The sequence below is a fragment of the Maniola jurtina genome, chromosome 22 (genome assembly GCF_905333055.1).
Source record: "Maniola jurtina chromosome 22, ilManJurt1.1, whole genome shotgun sequence".
Lineage (NCBI taxonomy): Eukaryota > Metazoa > Arthropoda > Insecta > Lepidoptera > Nymphalidae > Maniola > Maniola jurtina.
In genome coordinates this window covers 5761504-5785325 of record NC_060050.1, presented here as the reverse complement: position 1 = coordinate 5785325, position 23822 = coordinate 5761504, and the positions used below count along the sequence as shown (strand labels likewise).

General features: G+C 36.1%; 6 protein-coding genes across 7 annotated transcripts in view; 4 read left to right on the top strand and 2 right to left on the bottom strand.

Moving 5' to 3' along the window:
- LOC123876619 (protein male-specific lethal-3) overlaps positions 1–1338 on the top strand; it is a 15343-nt gene extending 14005 nt beyond the window's left edge. The window contains exon 13 of the mRNA XM_045922908.1: positions 1270–1338. Coding sequence (XP_045778864.1) covers positions 1270–1273 — 4 coding nt within the window. The 3' untranslated portion in view covers positions 1274–1338. The remainder of the gene's footprint in view (positions 1–1269) is intronic.
- LOC123876625 (histone acetyltransferase type B catalytic subunit) overlaps positions 1–7200 on the bottom strand; it is a 9232-nt gene extending 2032 nt beyond the window's left edge. The window contains exons 1-8 of one of the 2 annotated variants that reach the window (XM_045922916.1): positions 7091–7200; positions 6834–7024; positions 6589–6758; positions 5326–5497; positions 4558–4717; positions 1587–1752; positions 1082–1230; positions 463–631 (exon numbers count right to left, since the gene is read on the bottom strand). In XM_045922916.1, the coding sequence (XP_045778872.1) occupies positions 463–631; positions 1082–1230; positions 1587–1752; positions 4558–4717; positions 5326–5497; positions 6589–6758; positions 6834–6894 (1047 nt within the window). In that variant the 5' untranslated portion in view covers positions 6895–7024; positions 7091–7200. The remainder of the gene's footprint in view (positions 1–462; positions 632–1081; positions 1231–1586; positions 1753–4557; positions 4718–5325; positions 5498–6588; positions 6759–6833; positions 7025–7090) is intronic. The other variant, XM_045922917.1, reaches the window with a different exon arrangement.
- LOC123876621 lies at positions 5271–23822 on the top strand. Its single transcript, XM_045922911.1, has 6 exons — positions 5271–5281; positions 19138–19305; positions 19395–19580; positions 19992–20720; positions 21528–21759; positions 22145–23822. The coding sequence occupies exons 2-6, from the start codon at positions 19195–19197 to the stop codon at positions 22243–22245; spliced, it is 1359 nt and encodes a 452-aa protein (XP_045778867.1). The 5' UTR covers positions 5271–5281; positions 19138–19194; the 3' UTR covers positions 22246–23822.
- On the top strand, positions 7396–14148 carry LOC123876627 (E3 ubiquitin-protein ligase Kcmf1). The gene is made up of 6 exons (XM_045922919.1): positions 7396–7615; positions 7791–7958; positions 9091–9227; positions 11404–11523; positions 12277–12371; positions 12956–14148. Exons 1-6 carry the CDS (start codon positions 7600–7602, stop codon positions 13500–13502), a joined length of 1083 nt encoding a protein of 360 aa, XP_045778875.1. The 5' UTR covers positions 7396–7599; the 3' UTR covers positions 13503–14148.
- LOC123876630 (S-adenosylmethionine sensor upstream of mTORC1) lies at positions 15443–16890 on the top strand. The gene is given in 2 exon segments (XM_045922923.1): positions 15443–15879; positions 15882–16890. Coding segments are annotated over 2 exon segments (969 nt in total). The 5' UTR covers positions 15443–15584; the 3' UTR covers positions 16556–16890.
- LOC123876632 (SAP domain-containing ribonucleoprotein) lies at positions 17506–18630 on the bottom strand. Its single transcript, XM_045922926.1, has one exon. It carries the CDS (start codon positions 18479–18481, stop codon positions 17672–17674), a length of 810 nt encoding a protein of 269 aa, XP_045778882.1. The 5' UTR covers positions 18482–18630; the 3' UTR covers positions 17506–17671.

Sequence of the window (23822 nt, the reverse complement as noted above, 5' to 3'; positions counted from 1 at the left end):
TTAATAAATAATTTAAAGCATATATAATTTTGAAGGGTTTTCACATCCTACTTAATATTATAAACGCGAGCGTTTGTATGTATGTATGGATGTTTGTTACTCTTTCACGCAATCATCATCAATCAAATCATCGCTTCGCAGGGTGGTAATTAGCCACGGCAACCAGGAAACTTAGAAAGTATACTTACATACTATCCTTAGATAGTATGCTCTTTTATTACCTACCAGAGGTTAGACTAAGCCATCTAGACAGAGAAAGATAATTACTTTTTTTTTTAATAAAAAATAGCGAGCAGGCGGGTCACCTGATGTTAAGTGATTAGCGCCGCCTGTGAACATTTTCCAGGACCTTTCCAGAACCATTCCAGGACTTGCATGGCAGAGTCATGGGGGTGGTCGCCATTTACCACGAGATCAATGGCGTCAGAGTACTGTGCTCGTATATACTGTGGTATTACTCACTTGGAAAGGTGCATTCAGTCTGTTCTTAACATCTAGTCTGTAGGCGAGGTAAGCAGTCTTGTCCGATAAGTTGGTGTTCTTGAGGCGCAGGATTTCGTACACGCGCCGTGCTTGCTTTTTGTTAATCTTTAACTTGTTTCCTGCTTCTTTCGCCATCTCGGTGGAAAATCTATACAGATAAATAAAAAATTAAAAAAAAACCGGACAAGTGTGAGACAGACTCGCGCACCGAGGGTTCCGTACTCGGGTATTTTTTTCTATATTTTGCATGATAAATTAAAAATAATTATGCTTTAAAATAAACAACAATCTGCTTTAGAATGTACAATATGTTATCCCACTTGGTGTAGTTATCTTAATTTGAAAATTTAAAATACTAATTACTTGTTCATGAACACATTTTTACTTAATTTTTACTAATCATAAATTCACGGTTTTCCGATTTTTTCTTTACTTGTGCAATGAGACCTACCTACCTGGCAAATTTCATGATTCTATATCAATGGGAAGTACCCTATAGGCACTCTTGACAGAAGGACAGACAATGAAGTGATTCTATAAAGGTTTTTCTTTTGAGTTACAGAACCCTAAAAATGGGATTTTCAAAACTAAAACGCACCCCTGTATTAATTTGGCAGGCTGGTAAGCTGGCAGAGTTTCGCAGTTCTTAGCATCCACATAGTCCCGTATCCTCTGGAAGTCATCCGAGGGGTCTTCCACTGTTATGTCCTTCACTTCTGACTGCAAAATGAAATGTGAATAGATTGCCTGCAAATAAAACATGTATGTATTAATAAAAGTTAAAAGTTAAAGTTATTTCAACTAATGAATAAACTATGTCTAAAGTTCAATTGTTTTAGAATTTTTTATACTCCTAATTTAGTGTTAAATAGGAATCTTTCGAGGCTCATAACATTAAAAATTAAAATCAATTTTTTTTTTTTTTGTTATTTTCAATATGTATCAATAAACCTAGATAATGATGAGGACAAATCGATACAAGACTTAGTTTTAAGCTTATAACAGCAAATCACCCTTCTATGTTTGTATGAAGAAAGCAACGGCTTGTGTCACCTTAACACATCCTAAGGGATGGTGAAAATAGCTGGTAGCTGGTAACTGACCTGCAGCAGGTTGGCGCATATGCCCATCTTCCTGTACGGCGGCAGGGTCAGCACTTGCGAGATGCGCGGGCGCGTGTCGCGCGGGTAGGCGTAGTAGCGGTACGCCGTCGCGTACGCGGACACCGCGTACCGGTACTCACCTTCGCTGCTGCGGTACTTCTCGAATCTGATTTCAAATTCACGTATTTACGGTTACACTCATTACTAGCTGACGGCCTAGCTTTAATTGAGAATTTTTTTCGAAAATTGGTTACGCTGTGGAAATTTGATTTTTTTTTTTTCTCCATTTTTAACCAAGAGACCAAGTACCAATTTTCATGGTTATCAACTTGACAAACTACCAAACTGCCAAACTTTCATGCCCTGTTTAACCCCATAAAGAGTGGAATTCAAAAATGATGAAACACCTAAAACACATATTATTTCCTAATTTTTAAAAATTGAAATAACTAGTGGTTTTCCAATTTTGGTAGACTTTTTCTGTCAATAAATACATAGTTAAGTCAAAACCTGCCAATTTGCATCATGATGAAGCCAAAACCTGTTCACAGACCTTATATTGGAATTTCTCCTATGTCTAGTATATGGGCTGGCCTACATATTACAAATGTGCTAGTTTAAGAATTTTACTAATCATTTTATTTAGGAAGATGTGTCTAGATAGCCATGATAGATTCAAATTCAAATTCAAATTCAAAATGTTTTTATTCAATTAGACTTTTACAAGTTCTTTCGAATCGTCAAAAGCATCTACCACTGGTTCGGAATGCCTTTCCTACCGAGAAGAACCAGCAAGAAACTCGGCGGTTGCTCTTTTCAAAGATTTGATATACAATATTATGCCATGTATAAAAGCAATTGAAGTCCTGCGCATTGCTGGAGCGAATCGAAGTTCAAATCCACGCTTTTTTATCATTTACATAATCTTCGATAGTATAATATGCTTTTCTCAAGAGCACATTTTTAATAGATTTTTTGAACCTGTGTAAAGGCAAGTCCAAAATTGACTGAGGAATTTTGTTATAGAAGATTATACCCATTCCCACAAATGACTTTTGGACCTTCCTGAGACGGAGCGTAGGAGTCGCAAGCCTGTTACGGTGTCTAGTCAGCCTGTTGTGTAGATCGCCAACCTTCTTGTAACTAAGAATATTTTGTCTTACAAAAATTATGTTGTTGTAAATATATTGAGAGGCTACGGTAAGGATACCTATTTCCTTAAATTTTTCTCGAAGTGAATCGCGTGGTTTTAAGTTATAAATTGCGCGTATTGCCCTTTTTTGTAATACAAAAATTCTCCCAATATCTGCCGCTCTACCCCATATTAAGATTCCATAAGACATAATACTATGAAAATAAGCAAAATATACTATCTTTGCGGTCTCCACGTCAGTTAATTGTCGAATCTTTCTAACCGCGTAAGCAGCAGAGCTTAGTTTGCCAGCAAGAGTTGATATATGGGTGCCCCATTGCAGCTTCGCATCTAAGGTTATCCCCAAAAATGTAGTAGTCTCTTCTATTTTCAAAATATCATTATTTATCCTTAAATTAATGTTACTTGTGTTCTTGGTATTGGGCAGTGCGAATTCAATACACTTAGTTTTTTTTGCATTTAAAAGTAGATTATTTACAGTAAACCAGTGAGTTACCTGAGATATGGCACCATTTATATCGTCAAAATTGTCCTTATTTCTATCGACTTTAAAAATCAAAGACGTATCGTCAGCAAATAGTACGATATCGCAAATATTTTGGACTACATATGGTAAATCGTTTATGTATACTAAGAACATGAAAGGACCTAGAATAGAGCCTTGAGGAACACCCATTAGTGAGGCTGATCCGGATGACTTCACATCATTCACACATACTGTTTGAATACGATCACTAAGATAGGACGCAATGAGACCAAGCGCAGTGTCTTTGATTCCATAGTGGCTCAATTTAACTAAAAGAGTCTCGTGCTCAACGCAATCAAATGCCTTGGATAAATCACAGAAAATACCAATGGCATTCTGTGACCCCTCCCACGCATTGAATATATGCTTTAACAGCATTGCGGCCGCGTCGGTTGTTGATCGACCTTTAGTGAAGCCATACTGTTCAGAATGGAGTAGCTTATTAAAATTGAAATGCTGAAGCAGTTGGTTGAGCATGATTTTCTCAAATATCTTGCTCAGTGTTGGCAAAATTGAAATTGGCCTGTAATTGTTTGGGTCATTTTTGCTACCCGATTTAAAAAGTGGTATCAATTTACTACATTTCATGAGATCTGGAAAAGCGCCTGTATCCACAGACTCATTAAAAATTAAGGCTAGATATGGCGCAATAATATCAATAATATTGTTAATTATTTTTACTGATATTCCCCACAGATCTCCGGTTTTTTTGCTTTGTAAAGATTTGAACACTTTAACAATGTCATATGGAGTAACGTATTCAAACCTAAACAACACACCGCATTCAGTGACATTGGCCCTGAGAAGATCATAGGCTTCTGTTGGTGAAGAGCTAAGGGAACTAGTAGTGATGACTGGAATGTTCTGGAAAAAATTCTCAAATGTATTTGCAATTTCAATATTGGAGTCAATAATACGGTTATTAATTTTTAGCTCCAATTTATTGTTATGCACTTTTTGTTTCCCAGTTTCATCCGTGATGATATCCCAAGCTGCTTTAATTTTATTATCAGAATTAATAATTTTTTGCTTTATGCAGAGTGACTTTGCTTGTATGCAAACCTTTTTGAATAATTTTGAATAATTTTTGAAGATGATAGACATTTGACTTTAAAACATTATCCAGTTATCAATGGAGTTATTCCATTAAAAATGAATCTTAAAGGTTTGTGTTAAGGAGCAAATTTTAAAAGCCAATAAAATACTTGTGGCTGGATATTTTTTATCATCGAACAACCACTTGTAGCTATATAGACTTTTTATTTATTACTAAGGATAAAAAAATTACTTACACAGTAAAGAATGTCCACTGGTCATCATCCACATCAATGAAAGAAGCAGCATCAACATACCACAGCAGGAATGTCTGTAGTCGTTCATGGAATGCTAAGAAGCCTGGTGTTGAGGTCTCGCTATAGTATACTTCAAAATTTTGAGTTTCTCCTCCATCCCCTAAAACAATAAACTTCTCTTGATCAATCTAAATTCTAAATCCAGCTTTAGGAAGGTCCCAGTTAGTACCACCTTTAAGACTGAGGCCACTGGTTATCTGACAGTTGACACATATTATTATACAATACAGTTGATACTCTGTAATTGATAATCTGTCTGTAATTAATGTAATTAATTGATCTGTAATTGAATGTAGTTGATAGATCTGTAATTTCTACTCAAACTTTCAGGATCCTATGAGACTATTTTGTGGCTAAGTCACTATTTTGATTGAGTGGTTGCAATAGCAATTGCTAAATTGGGAAATAAGTAGTGCAATTGGGGTACTTAAAAGATTAAAACTCTTGATAAGCCTTTATGTGTTGTGATCTATATCCCTGCGCAAGCTTAATATGAGAGGATAATATTTTAATAACTTGTGAAATTAGTTCAATTTATACATGCCCTTCTAGCTCATCATTTTAAAGGAGATTTTCGAGAAATTCCACCAGAGCCAAGCCGGTCGGCCCACAAACAGCAGACAACTATGTTTAAGTGCAGAAAAGATCAGGACAGAAGAGGCAGGTCGGTTAGCTAGTTGTCAAATAAAATAACATCAAAGTACTTACTATTCACTGTAGTGAAAGTCTGAATGAGTTTGCCATGTGGTTTGAACTGTTTGTCCTTTTTGAGCATAGAGACAAATTGATCTATGTTGGTGACATATCCAGGCGCCAGCACCTTCTGTAGTGCACCTTCCACATCATCTGGCTTCAAGCCTCCAGACTTTTTTGGATCAATCTGCAATTTAAACATTTAATTATTATTATTTATAGTTAGCAAGAATATATTATGAGTCGTAATTAGTTATTAACTATTAAGAATATAGATCAACACATATTGTGTCATATTTTACATTCAGCCGAAATAATTGTTATGTTAATTGTTTAGGACATCGCTGGAAGTAGTCACCAGGAAGTTATTAAAATAGCTGAAATAGTTCCTAAGAAGGTTACATCACTTTGTAATTTGTCAAATAGCTTACTGGAAATTAGTACCTTAAAAATATATAACTATCAAACTGGTATAAAAGTGAAAGAATTGAATAAAGTTGGATTCATTGTGAAATTATAATTCTAAGCAAGAGCTATGCTCAAGAATACAGTGTAATTGCAAACTGTCTATTATTCAAGTCTATCCCTATACTTCTGTAACACTTGATAAAGTAACAATAGTAACAAGTCAGGGGAGCTAGAATAAAAGTTGTGATTATCACATTTATGATTGTACTTTTATTTACTTATTTCAAGGAGTTTCATGTTTCCAGAGAAAGTGTTAGGGCTTATATGATGGTTGGATAGGGAAGGTTGCAATCATTGTACTGGGACTTTCATTGGACCTCCTTAATATTTCAAAAATTGGCACACCAGAGTACATCGCTTACATGCTAAGGCATTGTCATGCACCACCTGCTCTATGCTGGAACTTCAGTTGCATGGTGTAATTTTGCAATAAGTAACATGTGCAATCACTATTGTTTAGTTTGGCTGAACTTACAATATTGTTGTCTAGCCTAAGCCAGATTGAAATTTGTAACTATTAAACTTTGGTACTAGGCCGGCAGGATAAAGTAATGGTGCATTATTGTTTTAACACTTAGCACCTTAAAATAAGAAGTAACTTTATTAAAACAGGTTGTTGCACAAAATTTTGGTATGAAAAGATTCCTAAGAGCCTACTTACTATTTATTTATTTGTTTGCATGTACACTATATACTGAAGAAATGGCCAATTTCTCACCATTTACAAAATAAATATGTATGTTTGTTTCTATTTGAATATTATTGGATACTTAATGGAATTAAACTAGTTTATTAAGCTTTACTACTGACCTTATCTGAGTATGATATACCAAGGTAGGTTTGCAGGCTAGCTGCACTATAAAAAAGTTTGATTTTTAAGTCTGTGTAACCGAAGATATTTTCATTCTCGCCAAAAACTTGATGACACATGTCTGGACCAAAAGTTGTATCTTCGTCATCAATATCTTCTGCTTCTCGCACTGTGACAAGAAGGGAACTTTAATTACGTGATAACAAAGGCATAATAGCTCACAACTTCATTGACGTTTGCTTACCAAGTTTCAATTCGAGTGCCTCATTGCCATCAACAACTAAATGTGCTAAGGCGTCTGCCATTTTTTACAATAAAACGTAAAAGAAAAAATATCTAACGACTAATATATCTCATTTCACTGGAAACTGCAAATAAATGCTAGTTCCCGCGCAAAATACCGCCAATTTTCAGTTTTTTACAAAACCGGAATTTCTGAAATAATAATGTAACAGTTTTGAGGCAATTTTTACTTGTTAAGACAAAAGTTATTCAAATTACGGGCAAGAGAATTTAAGCTGCAATTAATAAAAGCCTAAAAATATAAATCTAGTTTCAAACTTTAAAGAAAATCAAATATCGACTCGGCCGAAAATTGAAAAACGAGAGAATCTTGTGTCAAATTGACAATTGACAGAATGATTGACGGATTGATTGTCAAGTTCTGTGGTCAAGTTATGGTACTCAATATTTTTTCATAGCTCTGGATTCTAACTTTTTTTTACCCTGGACGCGACACTCAACTTATTAACTTTTATAATCTGTCCATGAAAATCGTAGAATTCATGATTTATTTTATTTTGATTTTGAAACAGGCAACACTCTGCCATTATGTGACGTCATTATGGCCTGGTTGGGTTAGGTTTGCTTGGAAATTTTTGTTAAAAATCTTGTATTTTAGTGTTTGTATGTTGTGCTACTTATTTTAGAATAGTAATATAAATACCTCAAATAGTAGCAGTAATCCTGGTGCCAAGAAGTGATTATCTCGGCGACATTTTGTGGCGAAAATGAATCGCCATGAAGGTGGGTAATGATAATCAAAATTTGTGCGATGCTTTTGTCACTAGAATTTCTTTACGAAAATCATTCAAATAATTGGTGTTCTTTTTAATTAACTTAATCATTCGTGTTGATTGTTGTTTATTGTTTTAACGAAATGTGACACGAAATATTAATAATGTTGTATCGTCAATTTCAGGAGTCAGCTGTGATGCTTGTTTGAAAAATAATTTTAGAGGACGACGATACAAATGTTTGATTTGCATCGACTACGACTTATGTGCCGCTTGTTATGAGTCCGGCGCAACAACAAACCAACACACAACAGAGCACCCCATGCAATGTATTCTATCCAGAAGTGATTTTGGTGAGATTTTTACTGACTCAACATAAAACAAATTGGCCTACATATTTTTTTGTGAGAAATCTGCGCTTTGTCAGGGTTGTGTCATAACAAAAAATATCTGAAATAAAATTTAGAGTACATTTAAAAACTAAATAAAATGTTTGTTTACATACTTCACACTAATATTATAAAGGCGAAAGTTTGTATGTGTGTGTGTGTGTGTATGTTTGTTACTCCTTCACGCTAAAACTACTGGACGGATTGGGCTGAAATTTAGAATGGAGATAGATTATACTCTGGATTAGCACATAGGCTACTTTTTATCCCGGAAAATCAAAGAGTTCCCACGGGATTTTTAAAAAACTACATCCACGCGAACGAAGTCGCGGACATCAGCTAGTAAATAATAAATATTGAATAATTAATCTCAAAATACTTATTTCATTCAATTCATTGTCCAAAGTGGCCGAGTGAATGCACTTTGCTCAGATGAGCTGATGAACCAATGATAAACTATATTATGTATTTGATTGCAACAGATAATATGTTGAAACTTGGATGTCACTTGTACTTCTAAGCTAAACTTTGTGGTATCATCCTGACTGGCTCTCATACTTAAATACTTAGTTATAGCAAAGATAATCATCCAAATCAATCAATAACAACAAGTGAGAAGATCCCAAAGTGATAATCATATAATTGGTGCTAGGGGGCTAATTCATCTCTTATTTCAGGAATGAAAGTTCTGGTTTCATGCATTATAATAATTAAATAGATGATACCTGCGACATTGTTCGCGTAAGTTTCAGTTTTAAAAAATCCCATGGGTACTTTGATTTTCGGGAATAAAAAGTATCCTATGTTGGTCTTCAGAATGTAAGCTATCTCCGTACCAAATAAATGATGCCCGCACCTTCTTTGGGTGGGATTTATGTTTCTAAAAATCTTAGGGGAACTTTTTGATTTTTCAGGTCAAAAAGTAGCCTAGTCACTTCACTCAGTCACTTTAATAATTCCCGTGCAAATAATCATGTAGATCCGTTGCTCAGTTGCAATGGTATTGAAGAATAAACCAACAGACAATTACACTTTCACATTTAAAATTGAAAAGGTTAGTGATTTGAATCAATAAATGTATGTTTCATATTTTCAGATCTCTACTATGGCGGGGAAACCCTTGCATTGGAACAGCCACAGGCTTACACATGTCCATTCTGCAATCGTATGGGCTTCACTGACACATCACTTATGGAACATGTTACCGCAGAACATGCTGACACTACTTTGGCTGTAAGTGTATCATGATAATCCAAACTACTAACTACTAATATCCAGTCATTTATTTTTAATTTTTTTATATGTACATATTATTTAAAAATCATTTAATACTGCTTTTACTTTTTTAGGGTTCCATACCTCAAAAATAAAAACAGAACCCTTGTAGGATCACTTTGTTGTCTGTCTGTCGGTCTGTCCATCCATCCGTCCATTATGTCCATCAAGAAAACCTATAGGGTACTTCCCGTTGACCTAGAATCATGAAATTTGGCAGGTAGGTAGGTCTTATAGCACAAGTAAAGGAATAAATCTGAAAACTGTGAATTTGTAGTTACATCACAGAAAAAAAAAATGAAAATGTGTTTAAACTCTCGATTTCATTCTGGGTCACATTCAATGTAATCTTATGTGCATTATTTATAGCTTTAATGACTTTGAGCAGTCTCACTTGTAACATCCCACATCATTATGTAGGTGCAGCAACCCGAGTACCTGATAATAATTATCTAAATAATATTAGTAAAATCTTAGGTTAATAAGTTGCTTCCTTTAATTTTTTTTTTTACTTTTGCTAATGTATTGCAATATGGATTAGTATTGATATGTTTCAAAAAGAATGCATATTGTCTCATTTGGTTCGCTTCTGCAATGATCTTGCAAACAAATAAGCAGACAAACTTATATTTTAATTGCTATAGTAGAGTTATGATAGTAGTAACTTTATAACATTATTGAGACAGACACCTTTAACAGTTGAGACTTATATGGCTTTCTTATGCAGCAATGTAGGTCAATGTGAAGTTATTTTTAAATGCATGATCTAGTGACGACTATAATATATAAAGATATCCTCGGGGTAACAGTTTTAATAGCCACATGTATTTTTAACCGACTTTAAAAAAAGGAGATGGTTCTCAATTCGTCTATGTTTTTTTTTGTACCTAGCTTACAATTTACACTAGAATAATTATTCTAATTTCTATTGATTGAAGTATTGAGCAATTAGAATTGCAAAAGTCAATTAAAGGCAATGATTGATTTTATTATTGAAGCAAAGAATACATTGTAATTGGAATGTATTGTATTTTGTTATATTTGTATGTAATACAGTTTGATCACTTCTAATCTTGAGTTGGCAAAAGATGTGCAATACCTACCTACTAGACATCACATTTTTCTATATGCAAAAAATCTTATCTCCGCTATTTAACTTCAAGATAAGTTAAATCTTACTTTTCTTTTGCAACATTTAATCTTTTATTGGCAATACTAGATAATGGCCGTGACTTAGTCCGCGTAGATTTGAGTTTTTATAAATCTTGTGGGGTCCCAATTTTTTTTTGTATATTGACTCGTAAGTTGCGGGCTCGTGTCGCGCCAATGGTTCTTGAGTTTCCTTATTTGCTCCAAGTAAGGCTATGTGGACGTGTGATCTAATTGTTACATCGCGTATTAATCGATTGCGTTTGTTAAGCAATGTTGCCCCAAGTGGAAACTGGATGGGTGGTATTTTCGTTTCCTCCATGCCTTGTTGGAAGGCGCGCTAACCAATTGGTCCCAATTATTATTATCACTAACATCTGATGATAACGTAAAAACGTAAGAGTCGAAATCTCGTTCTCTTAGTTGAGTTGTATGCGGAAGTATCTGGGAACCCACTACATTACTACCCCAAAAACTTCTTTCATTGTGGGATTAATGCAAAGGAATCACGACCCTCAGCAATGAGGTATACGATGCAGATAGAAGCTGTGATATTTAGATATCTGTAGAAAATATACAAATATACCATTATAAATGAAACCTGGTTAATTTCGAACCCGATCGGGGTCTTTTTCAAGGGCCTTTGCTAATCACGGTTATATGATACTAGCTGATGCCCGCGACTTCATTCCCATAGATATAGGTTTTCAAAAATCCCGTGGAAACTCATTAATTTTCCAGGATAAAAAGTATCCTATGTGTTAATCCAGGTTATAATCTATCTCCATTCCAAATTTCATCCAAATCCGTCCAGTAGTTTTTGCGTGAAAGAATAACAAACATCCATACATACATACATACATACATACATACATACATACATACATACATACATACAAACAAACAAACTTTCACGTTTGTAATATTAGTGGGATGTAGATATCACTCTCTATGATAATTTATATTAATTTATATTAATTTGTAGGTGGTGTGTCCCGTATGCGCCTCAATGCCGGGTGGGGAGCCAAACTTCGTGACTGATGACTTTGCCGGTCATCTCACACTCGAACACCGAACTGGACCCAGGGATCTCATCTCATTTTTGATATCCTTTTCAATAATCTCTCTTTATACTCATAATTACTACTCGTTGAACTCTTGTGTAAATGTCAATAACGATGTGGCTACTTCTGTTGAACACAATTTCTAAACTAAATTGACAAGTCATCATCCAGATATAATAATACTAAATGATGTCCGCAACTTTGTCCATGCGGATTTAGGTTTTTTAAAAATACTGATTTTGTGGGATAAAACGTAGTCTCCCCAGCATGCAAGCTATCTCTGTACCACGTCAAAACAGATAGGCAGTGAAAAGCTAGTAACTAGCTAGCTAATACTAGCCCAGAGGTAGCCATCGGTTGAGTGCTTTATCTCTCTCCGGTAGTGTCGGAGTTCCGTCTCCTTGGGCTATGAGAGTGAGGGAATAGAGAGTGCAACTGTGTTGGCCAACTAGTGCATTATAATATCTCCCGCACTGTTGGCTCGCCGACATTATTATCAGTATGGACAAAATGTGCTCAATACATAGTGTTGCATGCTCTATGCATATGTACAGTGCCCGGCAAACAACTTGAGTATTGACGCGAATGGCGGGTGCACGCGATTGTTTGATCAGCTGGCGCGAGTGCACGCGATTGGTTGATTGATTAGAATTAGATAGATTGGTAGCGTCGACTTTGGCTTCCCGGATTCACCAACTTTCCCCCACTACGTTACTTCAGGTCCAAGTTGTTTGCCGGGCACTATACACAGTGGAGTTGTGAGGTGGGTAATATAATCCTTAACGGCTGTGCACGATGAGCCGAGTGGCATCCGGCACGGAGGCGTGCGCCGCATGCCGCCGACGGGCCGCGGAGTGACGCGCGCGCGCCGCACCAACATGCACTTCAGGTACTAGCGCAGCGTATGCGTGCCGTAGGGCCTTCCACAATACTTGCGGTGCGACGTCGCATCGCCCATCGCAAGAACGACGTCGTACAGTAAGTGATTTCCATGCAAGTTCCCACAATGCGTTGTCGTAAAAATTTTCTATGCGACGTCGCACCACAAGTATTGTGGAAGATCACACAATAGAGAGGTTTACAATCTCACGAGATTGATTCTGTTCGATTATAATCTAACGGTATTTACAATTTCGCGGTAACATATATATCCAAAATTTTAAAATATTTAACACTAGCAGTTGCCCGCGTCACGCGGGAAATGTCTTTTTCCGTGGATTTTCCAAAATCAGTCCAGTGGATGGAGCTGTGCGTGGATAGACTAGTCAGGCACTCAATTTTTCCTTTTATACATACAGATTTAAATTTTTTAGTAAAAATTTTCTAATCTTTTGATGAATTTAAAAGCTAGACTGACTGTCTATGATCTATGAAACAGGGCTTGTCAGGCCCAGGAAGTATCTTTTCTGGCTGTGATACCATCTTTTGTGTACCCTTGCTTTTCGCAAGTATAAGGGTCGCTTGTGTGTGCAGCACGAGCGGCGGCATCTCGTCGCTGTCGCCGTCGGCGCGCGATGCGGTGGTGGACCCCATCGCCGAGCTACTGTCGCAGCTGTCAGGCGTGCGGCGCGGCGCGCAGCCCGGCACGCCATCGCAGCTGCAGCAGCTGCAGATCCAGCTGCAGCTAGAGCGCCAGCAGGCCAGCGCGGCGCGCCAGCAGCTGGAGCGCCTGCCGCGCCGCCCCGCCGCCGCCGCGGGCGCCACGGCGCCGCCGCCCGGCTTCGCGCCCGCCGCCGCGCCGCCGCCGCAGCCCGACGCGGACTCGCAGTTCCTGCTGGCCGGTGTGCTGGGTGCCGCGACCGCCGCGGACGGCGCGGAGGCGGAGAGCCGCGCGGCGCTACTGCGCGGCCTGGTGCTGGCGTCGCTGGGACGCGCGCCACCGCCGCCGCCGCGCGCACCGCCGCCCGCGCCCGCGCCACCGCCCGCCGCGCCGCCGCCGCGCGCCAAGCCCGCGCCGCGCAGCAAGGCGCCCGCGCCGCCCGACCCGCCCGCCGTGCCCGCGCGCCCGCGCCCCGTCTGACCGCCGCCGGGAGGGGCGCGCCGGCACGTCAGCGTCGCGGTAGTGATGGCAGCGCGCGAGTGTACATAGGGGAGCGGCGCGCGAGGGGTGACGCCCAAAGGCCGGTTTCACCGACTTGTTTTTTCGCTAACACTTATTAGTGGACGCTTATGTTTGTTTTGTTGGCTTTCGAAATATCAGTGTGATTTCCTTTATAATAAATAGAGAATACTTAATAGTTAATGGAATGTTTTATTCGATTGAAGTATATAAGGTCATAACAGATCGCGGAACGACATTTAGCTATACGATAGTCCGAGAGGAGTCCGCGAAGCGAGCGTCGCCGGCGGCCGCTTTGCGCAGCACGCCTCGGCCGAGACCAATAGCAGTATTGACAGTCATTTTTTTAATGAGATTATGTTATATTTGTCACATACTAGTTAGAGATAATTAATACGTGTATTTTTATAAGAGCAACATCTCAACTATGCTATTTCTGTATGACTCCTCTCCAAATTCATATTCTTTAATAAAGTAAATACTTATAAAATAAAACTACTTACACTCGAATTGTCACTAGCTACCCAAAAATGCTTATTAGTTTGATTATTATACTCCAACATTACAAAATGTTTGTATGTACCCTAATTAAATTCTATAACATTAACATTTGCATTTTATTTCTTCCAAGTACCCTTAAAAAGCTATCCGGTCACTATCTCAATACTACTATTGCCTCTCGTAATGTAGCATGGGTATTTTCTTAAGTTCGACTTTGTATTATAAATAAAATTTAAGTAAGAAACGAAACGTGTTTTTCCTGAAAAAGCCATAAATCCTTGAGATTATAATAATTTAAGGTGTCATTCTATTACAGTAGGCACAGTGGTTATCGTCATACTTATGCGAGAAACGAGAAATATCAGACAGTGATCATCTGAGACATCTCATAATAAATCAATTACTATCGCAGAGGCAGTCAGATTTGTTGGGCACAGTGATGACAAGTCAACTGTGCCCACCAAAAAAGTTAAAGACAAAAAAACGTGTATATTTACCTTTCTTGTTTTTAGAGCTTTTCCATACACTCAGTTTGCTTTATCAAAGTATTATTTTGATGACAAGTCCACCCTCTGATTGTTCGCCCGAAAAAGGTAAGGAGCACGATCTTATTTTATTCATACTCGTAGTTCAGTTTTTTTTTGCTGGGCACAGTTGTCATCTGAGCTCAAAAAGCCTCTGTGATAGTAATCTATTGCGAATATTACGAGTTTTTATTTAGTTTTCTGTTTTAAATTTAGTGTTAAAGGCGTGTGTTAAAGGCCATTTATGGTGCATTGCTGTGTGATCGGCTGTAACGAACGCAAATTAGTTGCACTAAGTCAGAGAATCGACTAATTTGTGAGTAACTCGCGTCAAACTCATTATTTTGATTAATTTCTTAAACTGAACACTTTCAAGTAAAGCCCCTTGGGGAATAATATGTTGAAAAACTCAATGTTGACATTGAGTAAGTTTTAACTGAATGAGAAATCGGGAAAGCCGACCACCACAGCGAGGAATTTTCAATTGCGACAATGGCAGTATCAACCTCACAGGTTTATATAAAAATCTTTACTTGAAAGGGTCCAGGTTAAGAAATTAGCTGTAGTATCGACTAATTCTGACACATTAGTCGATACTAGAGCTAATTTCTTTAACTGGACCCTTTCAAGTAAAGATTTTTATATAAACCTGTGAGGATGAAAATGCCATAAGCCTACGTTGTCGTATTAGTTTAAAAAATGCGAAAAACCAAATTAAATTTGAATTTCGCGGGCAGGCCCGTCTCATGCCCTTGAGGACAGCGTGACACTTCACAAGATGGCGGCGTTAGTTCCGATTTTGGTCACGCGCCAAAAGATCTTGTCGCACAGTAATCCAAACGGAAACATCAGAATTCGGAAATAAAAACTTTTGTCGATTTTCTATATTTTTACCACAGACCAATAACATAGTAATATACTGAATACCTACATACTGGTTCAGACTTCAGAGAAGTTGGAGAAGAATAATAGCAAAGAGTAAAGTAAATGTAAATAATAGAATAATATAATAGTAAGTATGGCTGATGAGGAACATCGACATTTAGCTAACTATCTAAAAGATGTCCACCTAACGTTGAGAAAATCATCAGCTGTTGACGGAGCGAATACAGCATGGCTCAACCATTGCAGTAATGAAGATGTTCTTAGTACTTATGCACAATATATGGAGAAACTAGCTACAACACACTGGGAAAAGAATTCGTCAGATCAGCTATGTTTAGCCTCGTCTAGGATAAAATGGTCTGCTGATTTTGCTTATGAATATTTTACTAACAAATCCTTCATGAGACACAGGGAAAAGAAATAGACATTGGGAACAAAATAAATATAACAATAAATTTTGAAAATGAACTATTTTCTGAACCTTTCAAGTTGCTTGATGTTGGTAGTTGCTATAATCCATTTAAAGTGTATGATTATTTGGATGTGTTAGCTATAGACTTGTGTCCAGCTAACAACACAGTATACAAGGGTGATTTTCTGCATGTACCAATAGCAACAGATACTATCATATTAGATAGCCAAATAAAGCAATTAAAGCAAAACAGTTTTGACATAGTGACTTTCTGTTTCCTTCTTGAATATATTCCTTCATCAGAACTTAGAATAAAGGCATGCGAAAATGCATACAAGCTCTTGAAGGTTGGTGGTCTGTTACTGATAAGTACTCCCGATTCTAAACATGTTGGTGCCAATAGTAAGCTGATGAAGTGTTGGAGGTTCACTTTAGCTATTATGGGATTTTCTAGGATAAAATATGAAAAATTCAAACATATGCATTGTATGGCTTTTAGGAAGTGTTCAAGCAACCAAGTTGCTGTGAGATGGGCAACTCTGCATAAAGAACCCTATATGGATTATTCTATACATATTCCACAAGACTACAATACTAATAATAATAAAGATAATGATGTACAGTGTAAAGCTGCAAGTCTCAAAGTGGAAATAGAGGACTTTAGAGAACTTCCTTTTAATAATTTAAGTTAAACCTTTTATATTTTTAGGTGTTCATCTTTTTCAAAAACTTTTTTAAGTTGGGCAATTTTGGGATGGGTAGTCTTCAAGGTTGCGTCATTCAATCAGCCTGTTTGCGTACACTGCTGGACATAGGCCCTCCCAGAGAGCCTGCTAAGGGTGTGTCACCGACTGCTAATGTTAATAGTGCTTGTTGCCAATAGAAGTAAAGCTTAGCTAACTGTTAAAGGTTTTTAATTTATAAATTATAAAATTTTAATTTTTAATACAGTTAATTTTAAAATCCACAAATATTTTATATTTTTTCAATTTGTAAAAAAAGTGCTGTCATTTCATATTATGTTTAATTAAGTCTCTATCAGTAGTCCCCACTGACTGCCAATTTTTAAATGTAAGTAACTAGTTTTATATGATTCTGAATTAACATTAAAATCTGATAAAATTGTTCATTATTTATTTTTATTATTATTATTTTTAATAATATTTAAAAATTATTATTTTCACTTTATTTACCTAGCTTAAAATTGTACAATTAATTTATATTTTATGTTTTCTGATTGAATTATTTTATTTATGACGTTCAAAGAGTGTACCTTTGTACCTACTTTGAATAAAACATTTGAATTTGAATTTATTTTATTTATATAAATTCAATCGCAAGACAAATGCTCATTATTCAAAAGATTCTGGTTGGTTATATATTATATTATTAGCATTCAAGCAATTATATGTATATGTTTATTTATATTCCAATATTGCTTGCTATAATGGTGAAGGAAAACATTGTAAAGAAGCCTGCATATCTAAGAGTTTGCAACAATAATCTCAAAAGCCTGTGAAGTCTGTCAATCTACACTGGTCCAGCCTTCTGAGAGAAGACCCGGTTTCAGTAGTGGGCCAGTCATGATTGATCATGATGATGTATGATATAATTACTAACCTAAATAAATAAAAAATATTGATTGGTTATTCAATTAGTTATAATCTTAAAATTAAAGAATTTAAAAGTATTCAAACTGAACTATGATAGTACATAGTTATATTTTCAGTGTGACTTATTAATTACAAAAAAAAAATCCAGTGCAATATGCACAACAGATCAATAAGTTGCAACTGGCTACCACAAATCTATTTAACAGTTGAAAATTTAGCTTTACGCTTTTCTATTTTTTCTTTATTTTCAATGTCAGTCATTATAGCAGAGACTGACTGGCCAAATCGTTCGGCTCGTTTCTTTAACTTATCCAAGTTACCAGTCAGCGAACCAGTGTTTACAGCATCAAGTATACTATTACTTGATGAAGTCCTTTGGTTAAATCTTTGTTTCCTTGCCTCCTTTCGTTGCTCATCTGTCATTGTCACTGGCAAACCAAATCTTTTAGCTCTCATCTCCAATCTTGTTTTAGGATCAATATCAGCTGTTATTTTAATTTTATTAGTTGCAGTTTTTACACTTAAATCTGGCTCCGGTGGAGTAATTTCCTTTTTTTCTTCTTCAGGTTTAGCAGAAATGGTTGTTACAGAAATTGTTCTGTTTAACACAATTTTCTTTGCACCTGCCTCCTTATTTTCTGTGGCTTTTGTTTCTGATGTGATTTTTCTTTTCAATGTCCTAAGTGGTTTTGTTTCCGGGGGCTGCTTTGGCGGAGAGCTTTCCTCGAGGGCTAACTCCTCGTTTAATGTGTCTACGGCGACATCATCGAGGATATCGTTCTGGCTTTTATCGTCTTCGTCTTCCAACACTCCATCTGAATCTATTTCATCCGAGTCTAGATTGATTTCTCCGTGCTCGTCATGGGCGTCCTGAGCCATCGCTGCCTGTAATCTCGCTTGGAGAACAGCTTTATCACCAGACGCCGACAGTCCACGTGATTTAAGTTCTCTTCGCATATCAAGTACTTTCATTTTACTGATGTCGTTTAATGTAGAATCTTCCATTATAGACAAATCTGTTATTTACCAGTAACTTTAAAGAACTATCAAACACAATACGGCTAAAACCAGAAAATGTTTTATCAATTCCTAGATTTTCAATGAATCTCGTTGTTTTGTTCACTTCACCACCGACTTAGCGGACCCAGCGTTTATTTTATTTTGACAGTTTGACAGTATCATGCATAGATAATAATTATTCACTAATATCATGACAGACGTCAAATTACTAACAATTCAGGGCTGCCAGGTGAAAAAATCGTATACTAATATTGAATCTTCCTTTTACCTAAAAAAAGACGAAAATACGTCTTATCAATGAAAAACACTTTCCATATGGTCAGTAAGTGGGAGGTGGTGAGACGCGCTTTATAGAAGCGCACAAAGACTGGCGCGGGCATAAGCTGAGCATACGGAAGCGCCTACGACTCTGCCTGCGAATGTTTGTCGTTGTTAGTTACATTTCTTAAACAGGGCACTTTCAAGTAATTTTTTTTTTAAAAACCAAATCAAATTTGAATTTCGCGGGCAGACCCGTCTCATGCCCCTTATGAGAAACGCCGCTGAACATCGCGTTACAGCAATATAAAGTTTACTGACAGTTCACCTGTGCAGTTCACAGTGATTGACATTGACTGACTGTTGCTGACTTTTACTGACAGCCGGCGTGAATTTTGTTTATATAATTTGTTATTAAAAAACAATACAAAATTTACAAAATGGAGGAGTGGGAATCCGATAGTATCGTGGAGAAATGGATACAAGAGCATGACAAAACTTTTATGTCATTGCCATCATTTGAATCTGAGCCCCATCTTCTTATATCCAAAGTAAGTTTTTCAAGAAGGAACATGATTAACTTTATTATTAGTTGCTAGCTAGTATCTACTATTAATTATCTTTACCTTAATTTCAACAGGTTCGTAAGCACTATATGGAATATCTTATCAAATTACTATCAGTAAATTATGAGAATAACCAGAAACTGCTTAATAAGAACATATATCTACCCAGTGCTATTTGGAGATGTGCTAAAATGATAGAGATGTCAGCAGCACAAGCTTCTATGGTGGTTCATCTATATAGAAAGAGTGTTACTGATGTGGTAAGTAGATTTGGTTTTCCAACATTTTTAGTACATTACAGTACTATAAATAAGTAATAAACAAAAAAACCGGTCAAGTGCGAGTCTTACTAGCAGGCTTAGATAGATAATTTGTTTAAATTACTTCAAACTTTTTCACTGTAGACAAATTTAATTATTTGTTAATTTTTTTTGTGATGTAACTACAAATTCAGTTTGGATTGTCTTCTTTGCTATAAGACCTACCTAGCTGCCAAATTTCCTGATTCTAAGTCAAAGGAAAGTACCTACCCTATAGGTTTTGATTCTTTTTCTTCACAAAATCTGACAGACAACAACGTGATCCTATAAGTGTGCAAGTAAAAATAAAATGTAAGCTCTGAAAAAATGCTAGAATGATAACTTAATGATTATTTACTATGATTATTACAGATCAAAGGCTTAAAAAATTCCACAAGTAAAGGTTTACTGTACAGAAAACTGTATGAGTGCCTCCACTATGCACCTGAAAATGAAAAAAAAGTACAAGCTACCTTGAGCAGGTCTAAAGACTGCATCTGTCCATGTTCATGTAACCAAAGAAAGAAAGTGAAAAGAGTTTCCGAATCCCCAACAGATATGAATAAAAATGTTGGCTTGCCACTAAATAATACTATATTGGCACCAATCCCAAATAATATTGTGATACAGCCACAAACAGATATAAGTATGGCTAAACACAATAGTTCTTCACCCATGCCTAGTATAAGAGCTTCAATAGATATGCCAGACTCTGATGAATTAACACAGCAGCTCGATAAATTATTTCAAGGTGAAGAAAATGATGATGATCTATTTGATAGTGCTCTCTGCATGACAGACAACTCCAAGATAAGTAATGAGAGTACAATGGCAACAAGTATCGAGAGCCAGCAAGTAAATATGCCAATTCAGCAAGAGAATCAAGAGCCGCTGAAATGTTTGGATGAAAGACTGGCTTTACTGAGTGGCATATTAGTTAACAATGCTGAAACTTCAACTCAGGATCCTGTAAATAACAGTATAATTAAAAAATCAAATCCGAGACCAACTAAATGGTTATGTGAAGAGTATTTCCAAAAAGTTAAACTGTATGAATTGCTGGACCAAATCAGAGATTGTGACAGAAATAAATTTATTAGGGTAGGTTTGTTATTGTAATATTTTTTTTTATTAATGAAACAAGTGACTTAGTCCTAATATTGTCTATACATTAGTAAAGTATAATATTAATTATGAAGAGGAAAGATTGGTTTGTTTGTTTGTAATCGATAAACATTGAAACTACTGAACCAACTTTAACAATTCTTTTACCATTAAAAAGCTGATAAAGTAGCTTAGATATAACATAAGAAATAAATTGCAACATGATTACCATAGATGAAGTAAAAGCTAGTATTTAATGAATTCATGAAGTCCAAATTCTAATAATGTAATCAATTTGTTGAAATTATTGGTTAGTAAGTTAAATTATTGCTGGTGTTAACTGCTAATAGTACAGTGAGTCTGTTATTCAGTAATTTAAAAGCCTTTAAATAATAGAATAAAAAACTTAATAAGTAATTAAGTGAACTGTATATCTTTTAAAGTAAAGCATTTAAGGAAAAAATGGATAAGGGTTCACTTAATTAATTAATGAGTTTTATATTCATCAAATCTTAGCAAAGTACTAGTCAGAAATGATTGTTAAAAATGCTTTTAATACAGCTAAGGCTGGTTTTACTGTGACGCTTACCGTCCGCGCGGGTGGTAAGCGCGGTGGCCGAATAGCCGTCAGCGCGGGCCATCCGCGCGACTATGTAACGATCCAAGAGACGCAAAGCTCGTGGCCCGATACGCTTACCAACCGCGCTGGCGAAAGCGTCACTGTAAGACCACACTAAGTATGTATTTCTTGTTCACCTGCTTGTTAAAAATACTTTAAATGTATTTTTTGTTCACCTTTTTCAGGTGAAAGAAAGACTACTGAATCTTTTTGGTGATGACAGTGATGATGAAGGTGTGGTCTCACCTCTGGAGGAGAGCCCTGATTTTGTAGCCAGTTGCAAAGAACGAATCGCACCTTGGGTAGTCAAAATACTGACACCATATTATGTAAAGGGCAGGATCAGAGGGAAAAACCTGTTTAAATCATTGGCCAAACATTTAATAAGGCTTATATACCAGTGCAGTAAATATCCACGTAAGTATTGGCTATTTTTACGTTTATTTTTTTAGTCTTTATTTTAAGGAGTTTTTTTCCTTTCGGAATATGTCACTCCGTAAGGCATCTACATTTATTAAACCACCTACTTTCGTAAGGCCTTCTTGTACCAGAGCCCTAGCCTCATCCGACATAGGTTGGGATAAAGCGCCGTTACAGCCGCCAATCTGGCGAAGCATGGAAAATCGAGTGAATAACTCCCATCTCTGCTTTGTTCAGAACACATTCCACTAATTATTTTTATGATTATGACAGAGCAATCCACAAATTTCCCCTCCTTAAAAAAATTGCTATCTACAAATATCAAAGCTAAATATTTTTTCACAGCTATAGTAAATTTTAATGTCCAATACTAATATTTCAGAGGAGTATGAAGTGCAAAGTTTTGTCAAAGATTTTCTGGATACCCACAAAATGATCAGATGTGAAGCAGATTTCAGGCAATTTAGAATAGAAAATTTTTAAAGCTGTGCGAATGTGTTTACAATTTGTTTACATAGGGTAAACCAAATGGAATATTTCATATTACATAATGATTGTATTCCCTTAAGTTTGTTATTTTTGTACAAGATAACAGAAAAGTATTATGAATATAGAATTGTGTCATATGTTAGTTAGTATTTTGTTAATTACTTAAATATGGCATGTTTAAAAACTTTGGTTCCTTGTTTTTTTTGTTTATTTTAATGTTTTATTACTTAATCTAAAACTGAAACTAAGATCATTGTGGTTCAATGGTCTTAAAAATATTTTGTTCACTACTTATACAGCTTAGTTTTAAGTGATCTTTTACCCTAGGGTAAAGTTTTTGCTATAATATTATTTTACTAGATTTATTTCATTGTACTTTGTTAAATACAAATATACCAAGGCAGGATATAATTTTTGGTTTAATCAGCAATTCTTAACTATTTTGTATTTTACCTCTAGCTTATTCCTGTTACTTTATACACGTCGATTTGCAATTTTAAAAGAAGCATTAGAATTTCTCAAATTCCTTCCTAGGGTAACCTAGATTGTGCACTAACACCTAGGGTACTATTTCCTCAAAGTATTTCTCTAGATGCAGTGGTTTAGACTACATTATCTTCCAGTCACTGTACTACTGTTTTATAATGTATAGATAATGTACATAATAATATTGTCTATATTAAGACTTCATTGCAGAGAAAGTGTTCATACTTATTAGTTAAAGCCTAGAACTGTTTGTGGATAGATTTATACAAAATGAAACACTTATTCAATTATTATATTAGAAATGTCTTTAATTAATTTAAGTAATGGTAACTAAAATTAAAAGCAATAACTAAACCTAAAAAGTCTGGAGAAGAAATCGAAAGAAACAATAAGATATTATAGTTAATAATTGATAGATCTATTAAATTGTAACCATCCATTTAAGGCCAAAACTGCACTCATCAGTGACACTCGGCGGGCAGGTCTGACTTCTGATATTTTTTTACTTTGCATTCTAAAACGAAAGTTTAGTAATATATTATGTCAGCGAATAGTGGATCTAAGCGACACGTTTATTATGTGACATCTTTTTCCATGACATTATTAACAGTTATTTTAATAGGTGCTAAAAAAGCCATGGAAAGTCTTGGAAGCACAATGCGCGACGGACACTGCACTTACTACTGTAAGCACGTACAATTTGTAATGAATTATAAGGAACTGATACAAAACATGTACGCGACTGCACGGCTTGGCGGTGTGGCCTCTGGATGCATTCATCAGTTCCTTGGACACGTTATCGCGTATTGTGTGTCCAAGTCTTACATTACAATATTGCATGGCAAAATTACTATACTGTACAGCAAAGATACTATATTTGCAATTAATGTGCCTATTTTATTTGTACTGAGACCATCCATTATCTTTTAAGGGGTCAATCAATTTCCAAAATGTCCACAATAGAGATTATAAACTAGGACAAGTATAGGAGAGGTGTCATAGAAACTAATGGATGGTCTTAAAAAGTGATTGTTACATGCCTGAATGGCATATTATGTTGAATAAAAATAAACAGTAAAATATTA

Coding starts and splice junctions, on each gene's coding strand:
- LOC123876627 (XM_045922919.1), top strand. Junction 7,959..9,090: donor TCTATCCAGAAGTGATTTTG/GTGAGATTTTTA, acceptor TCATATTTTCAG/ATCTCTACTATGGCGGGGAA. Junction 11,524..12,276: donor GGGATCTCATCTCATTTTTG/ATATCCTTTTCA, acceptor ACGGCTGTGCAC/GATGAGCCGAGTGGCATCCG.
- LOC123876632 (XM_045922926.1), bottom strand. CDS start 18,481: ATGGAAGATTCTACATTAAACGACATCAGTAAAATGAAAGTACTTGAT.
- LOC123876621 (XM_045922911.1), top strand. CDS start 19,195: ATGGAGGAGTGGGAATCCGATAGTATCGTGGAGAAATGGATACAAGAG. Junction 19,306..19,394: donor CCCATCTTCTTATATCCAAA/GTAAGTTTTTCA, acceptor TAATTTCAACAG/GTTCGTAAGCACTATATGGA. Junction 19,581..19,991: donor GAAAGAGTGTTACTGATGTG/GTAAGTAGATTT, acceptor TGATTATTACAG/ATCAAAGGCTTAAAAAATTC.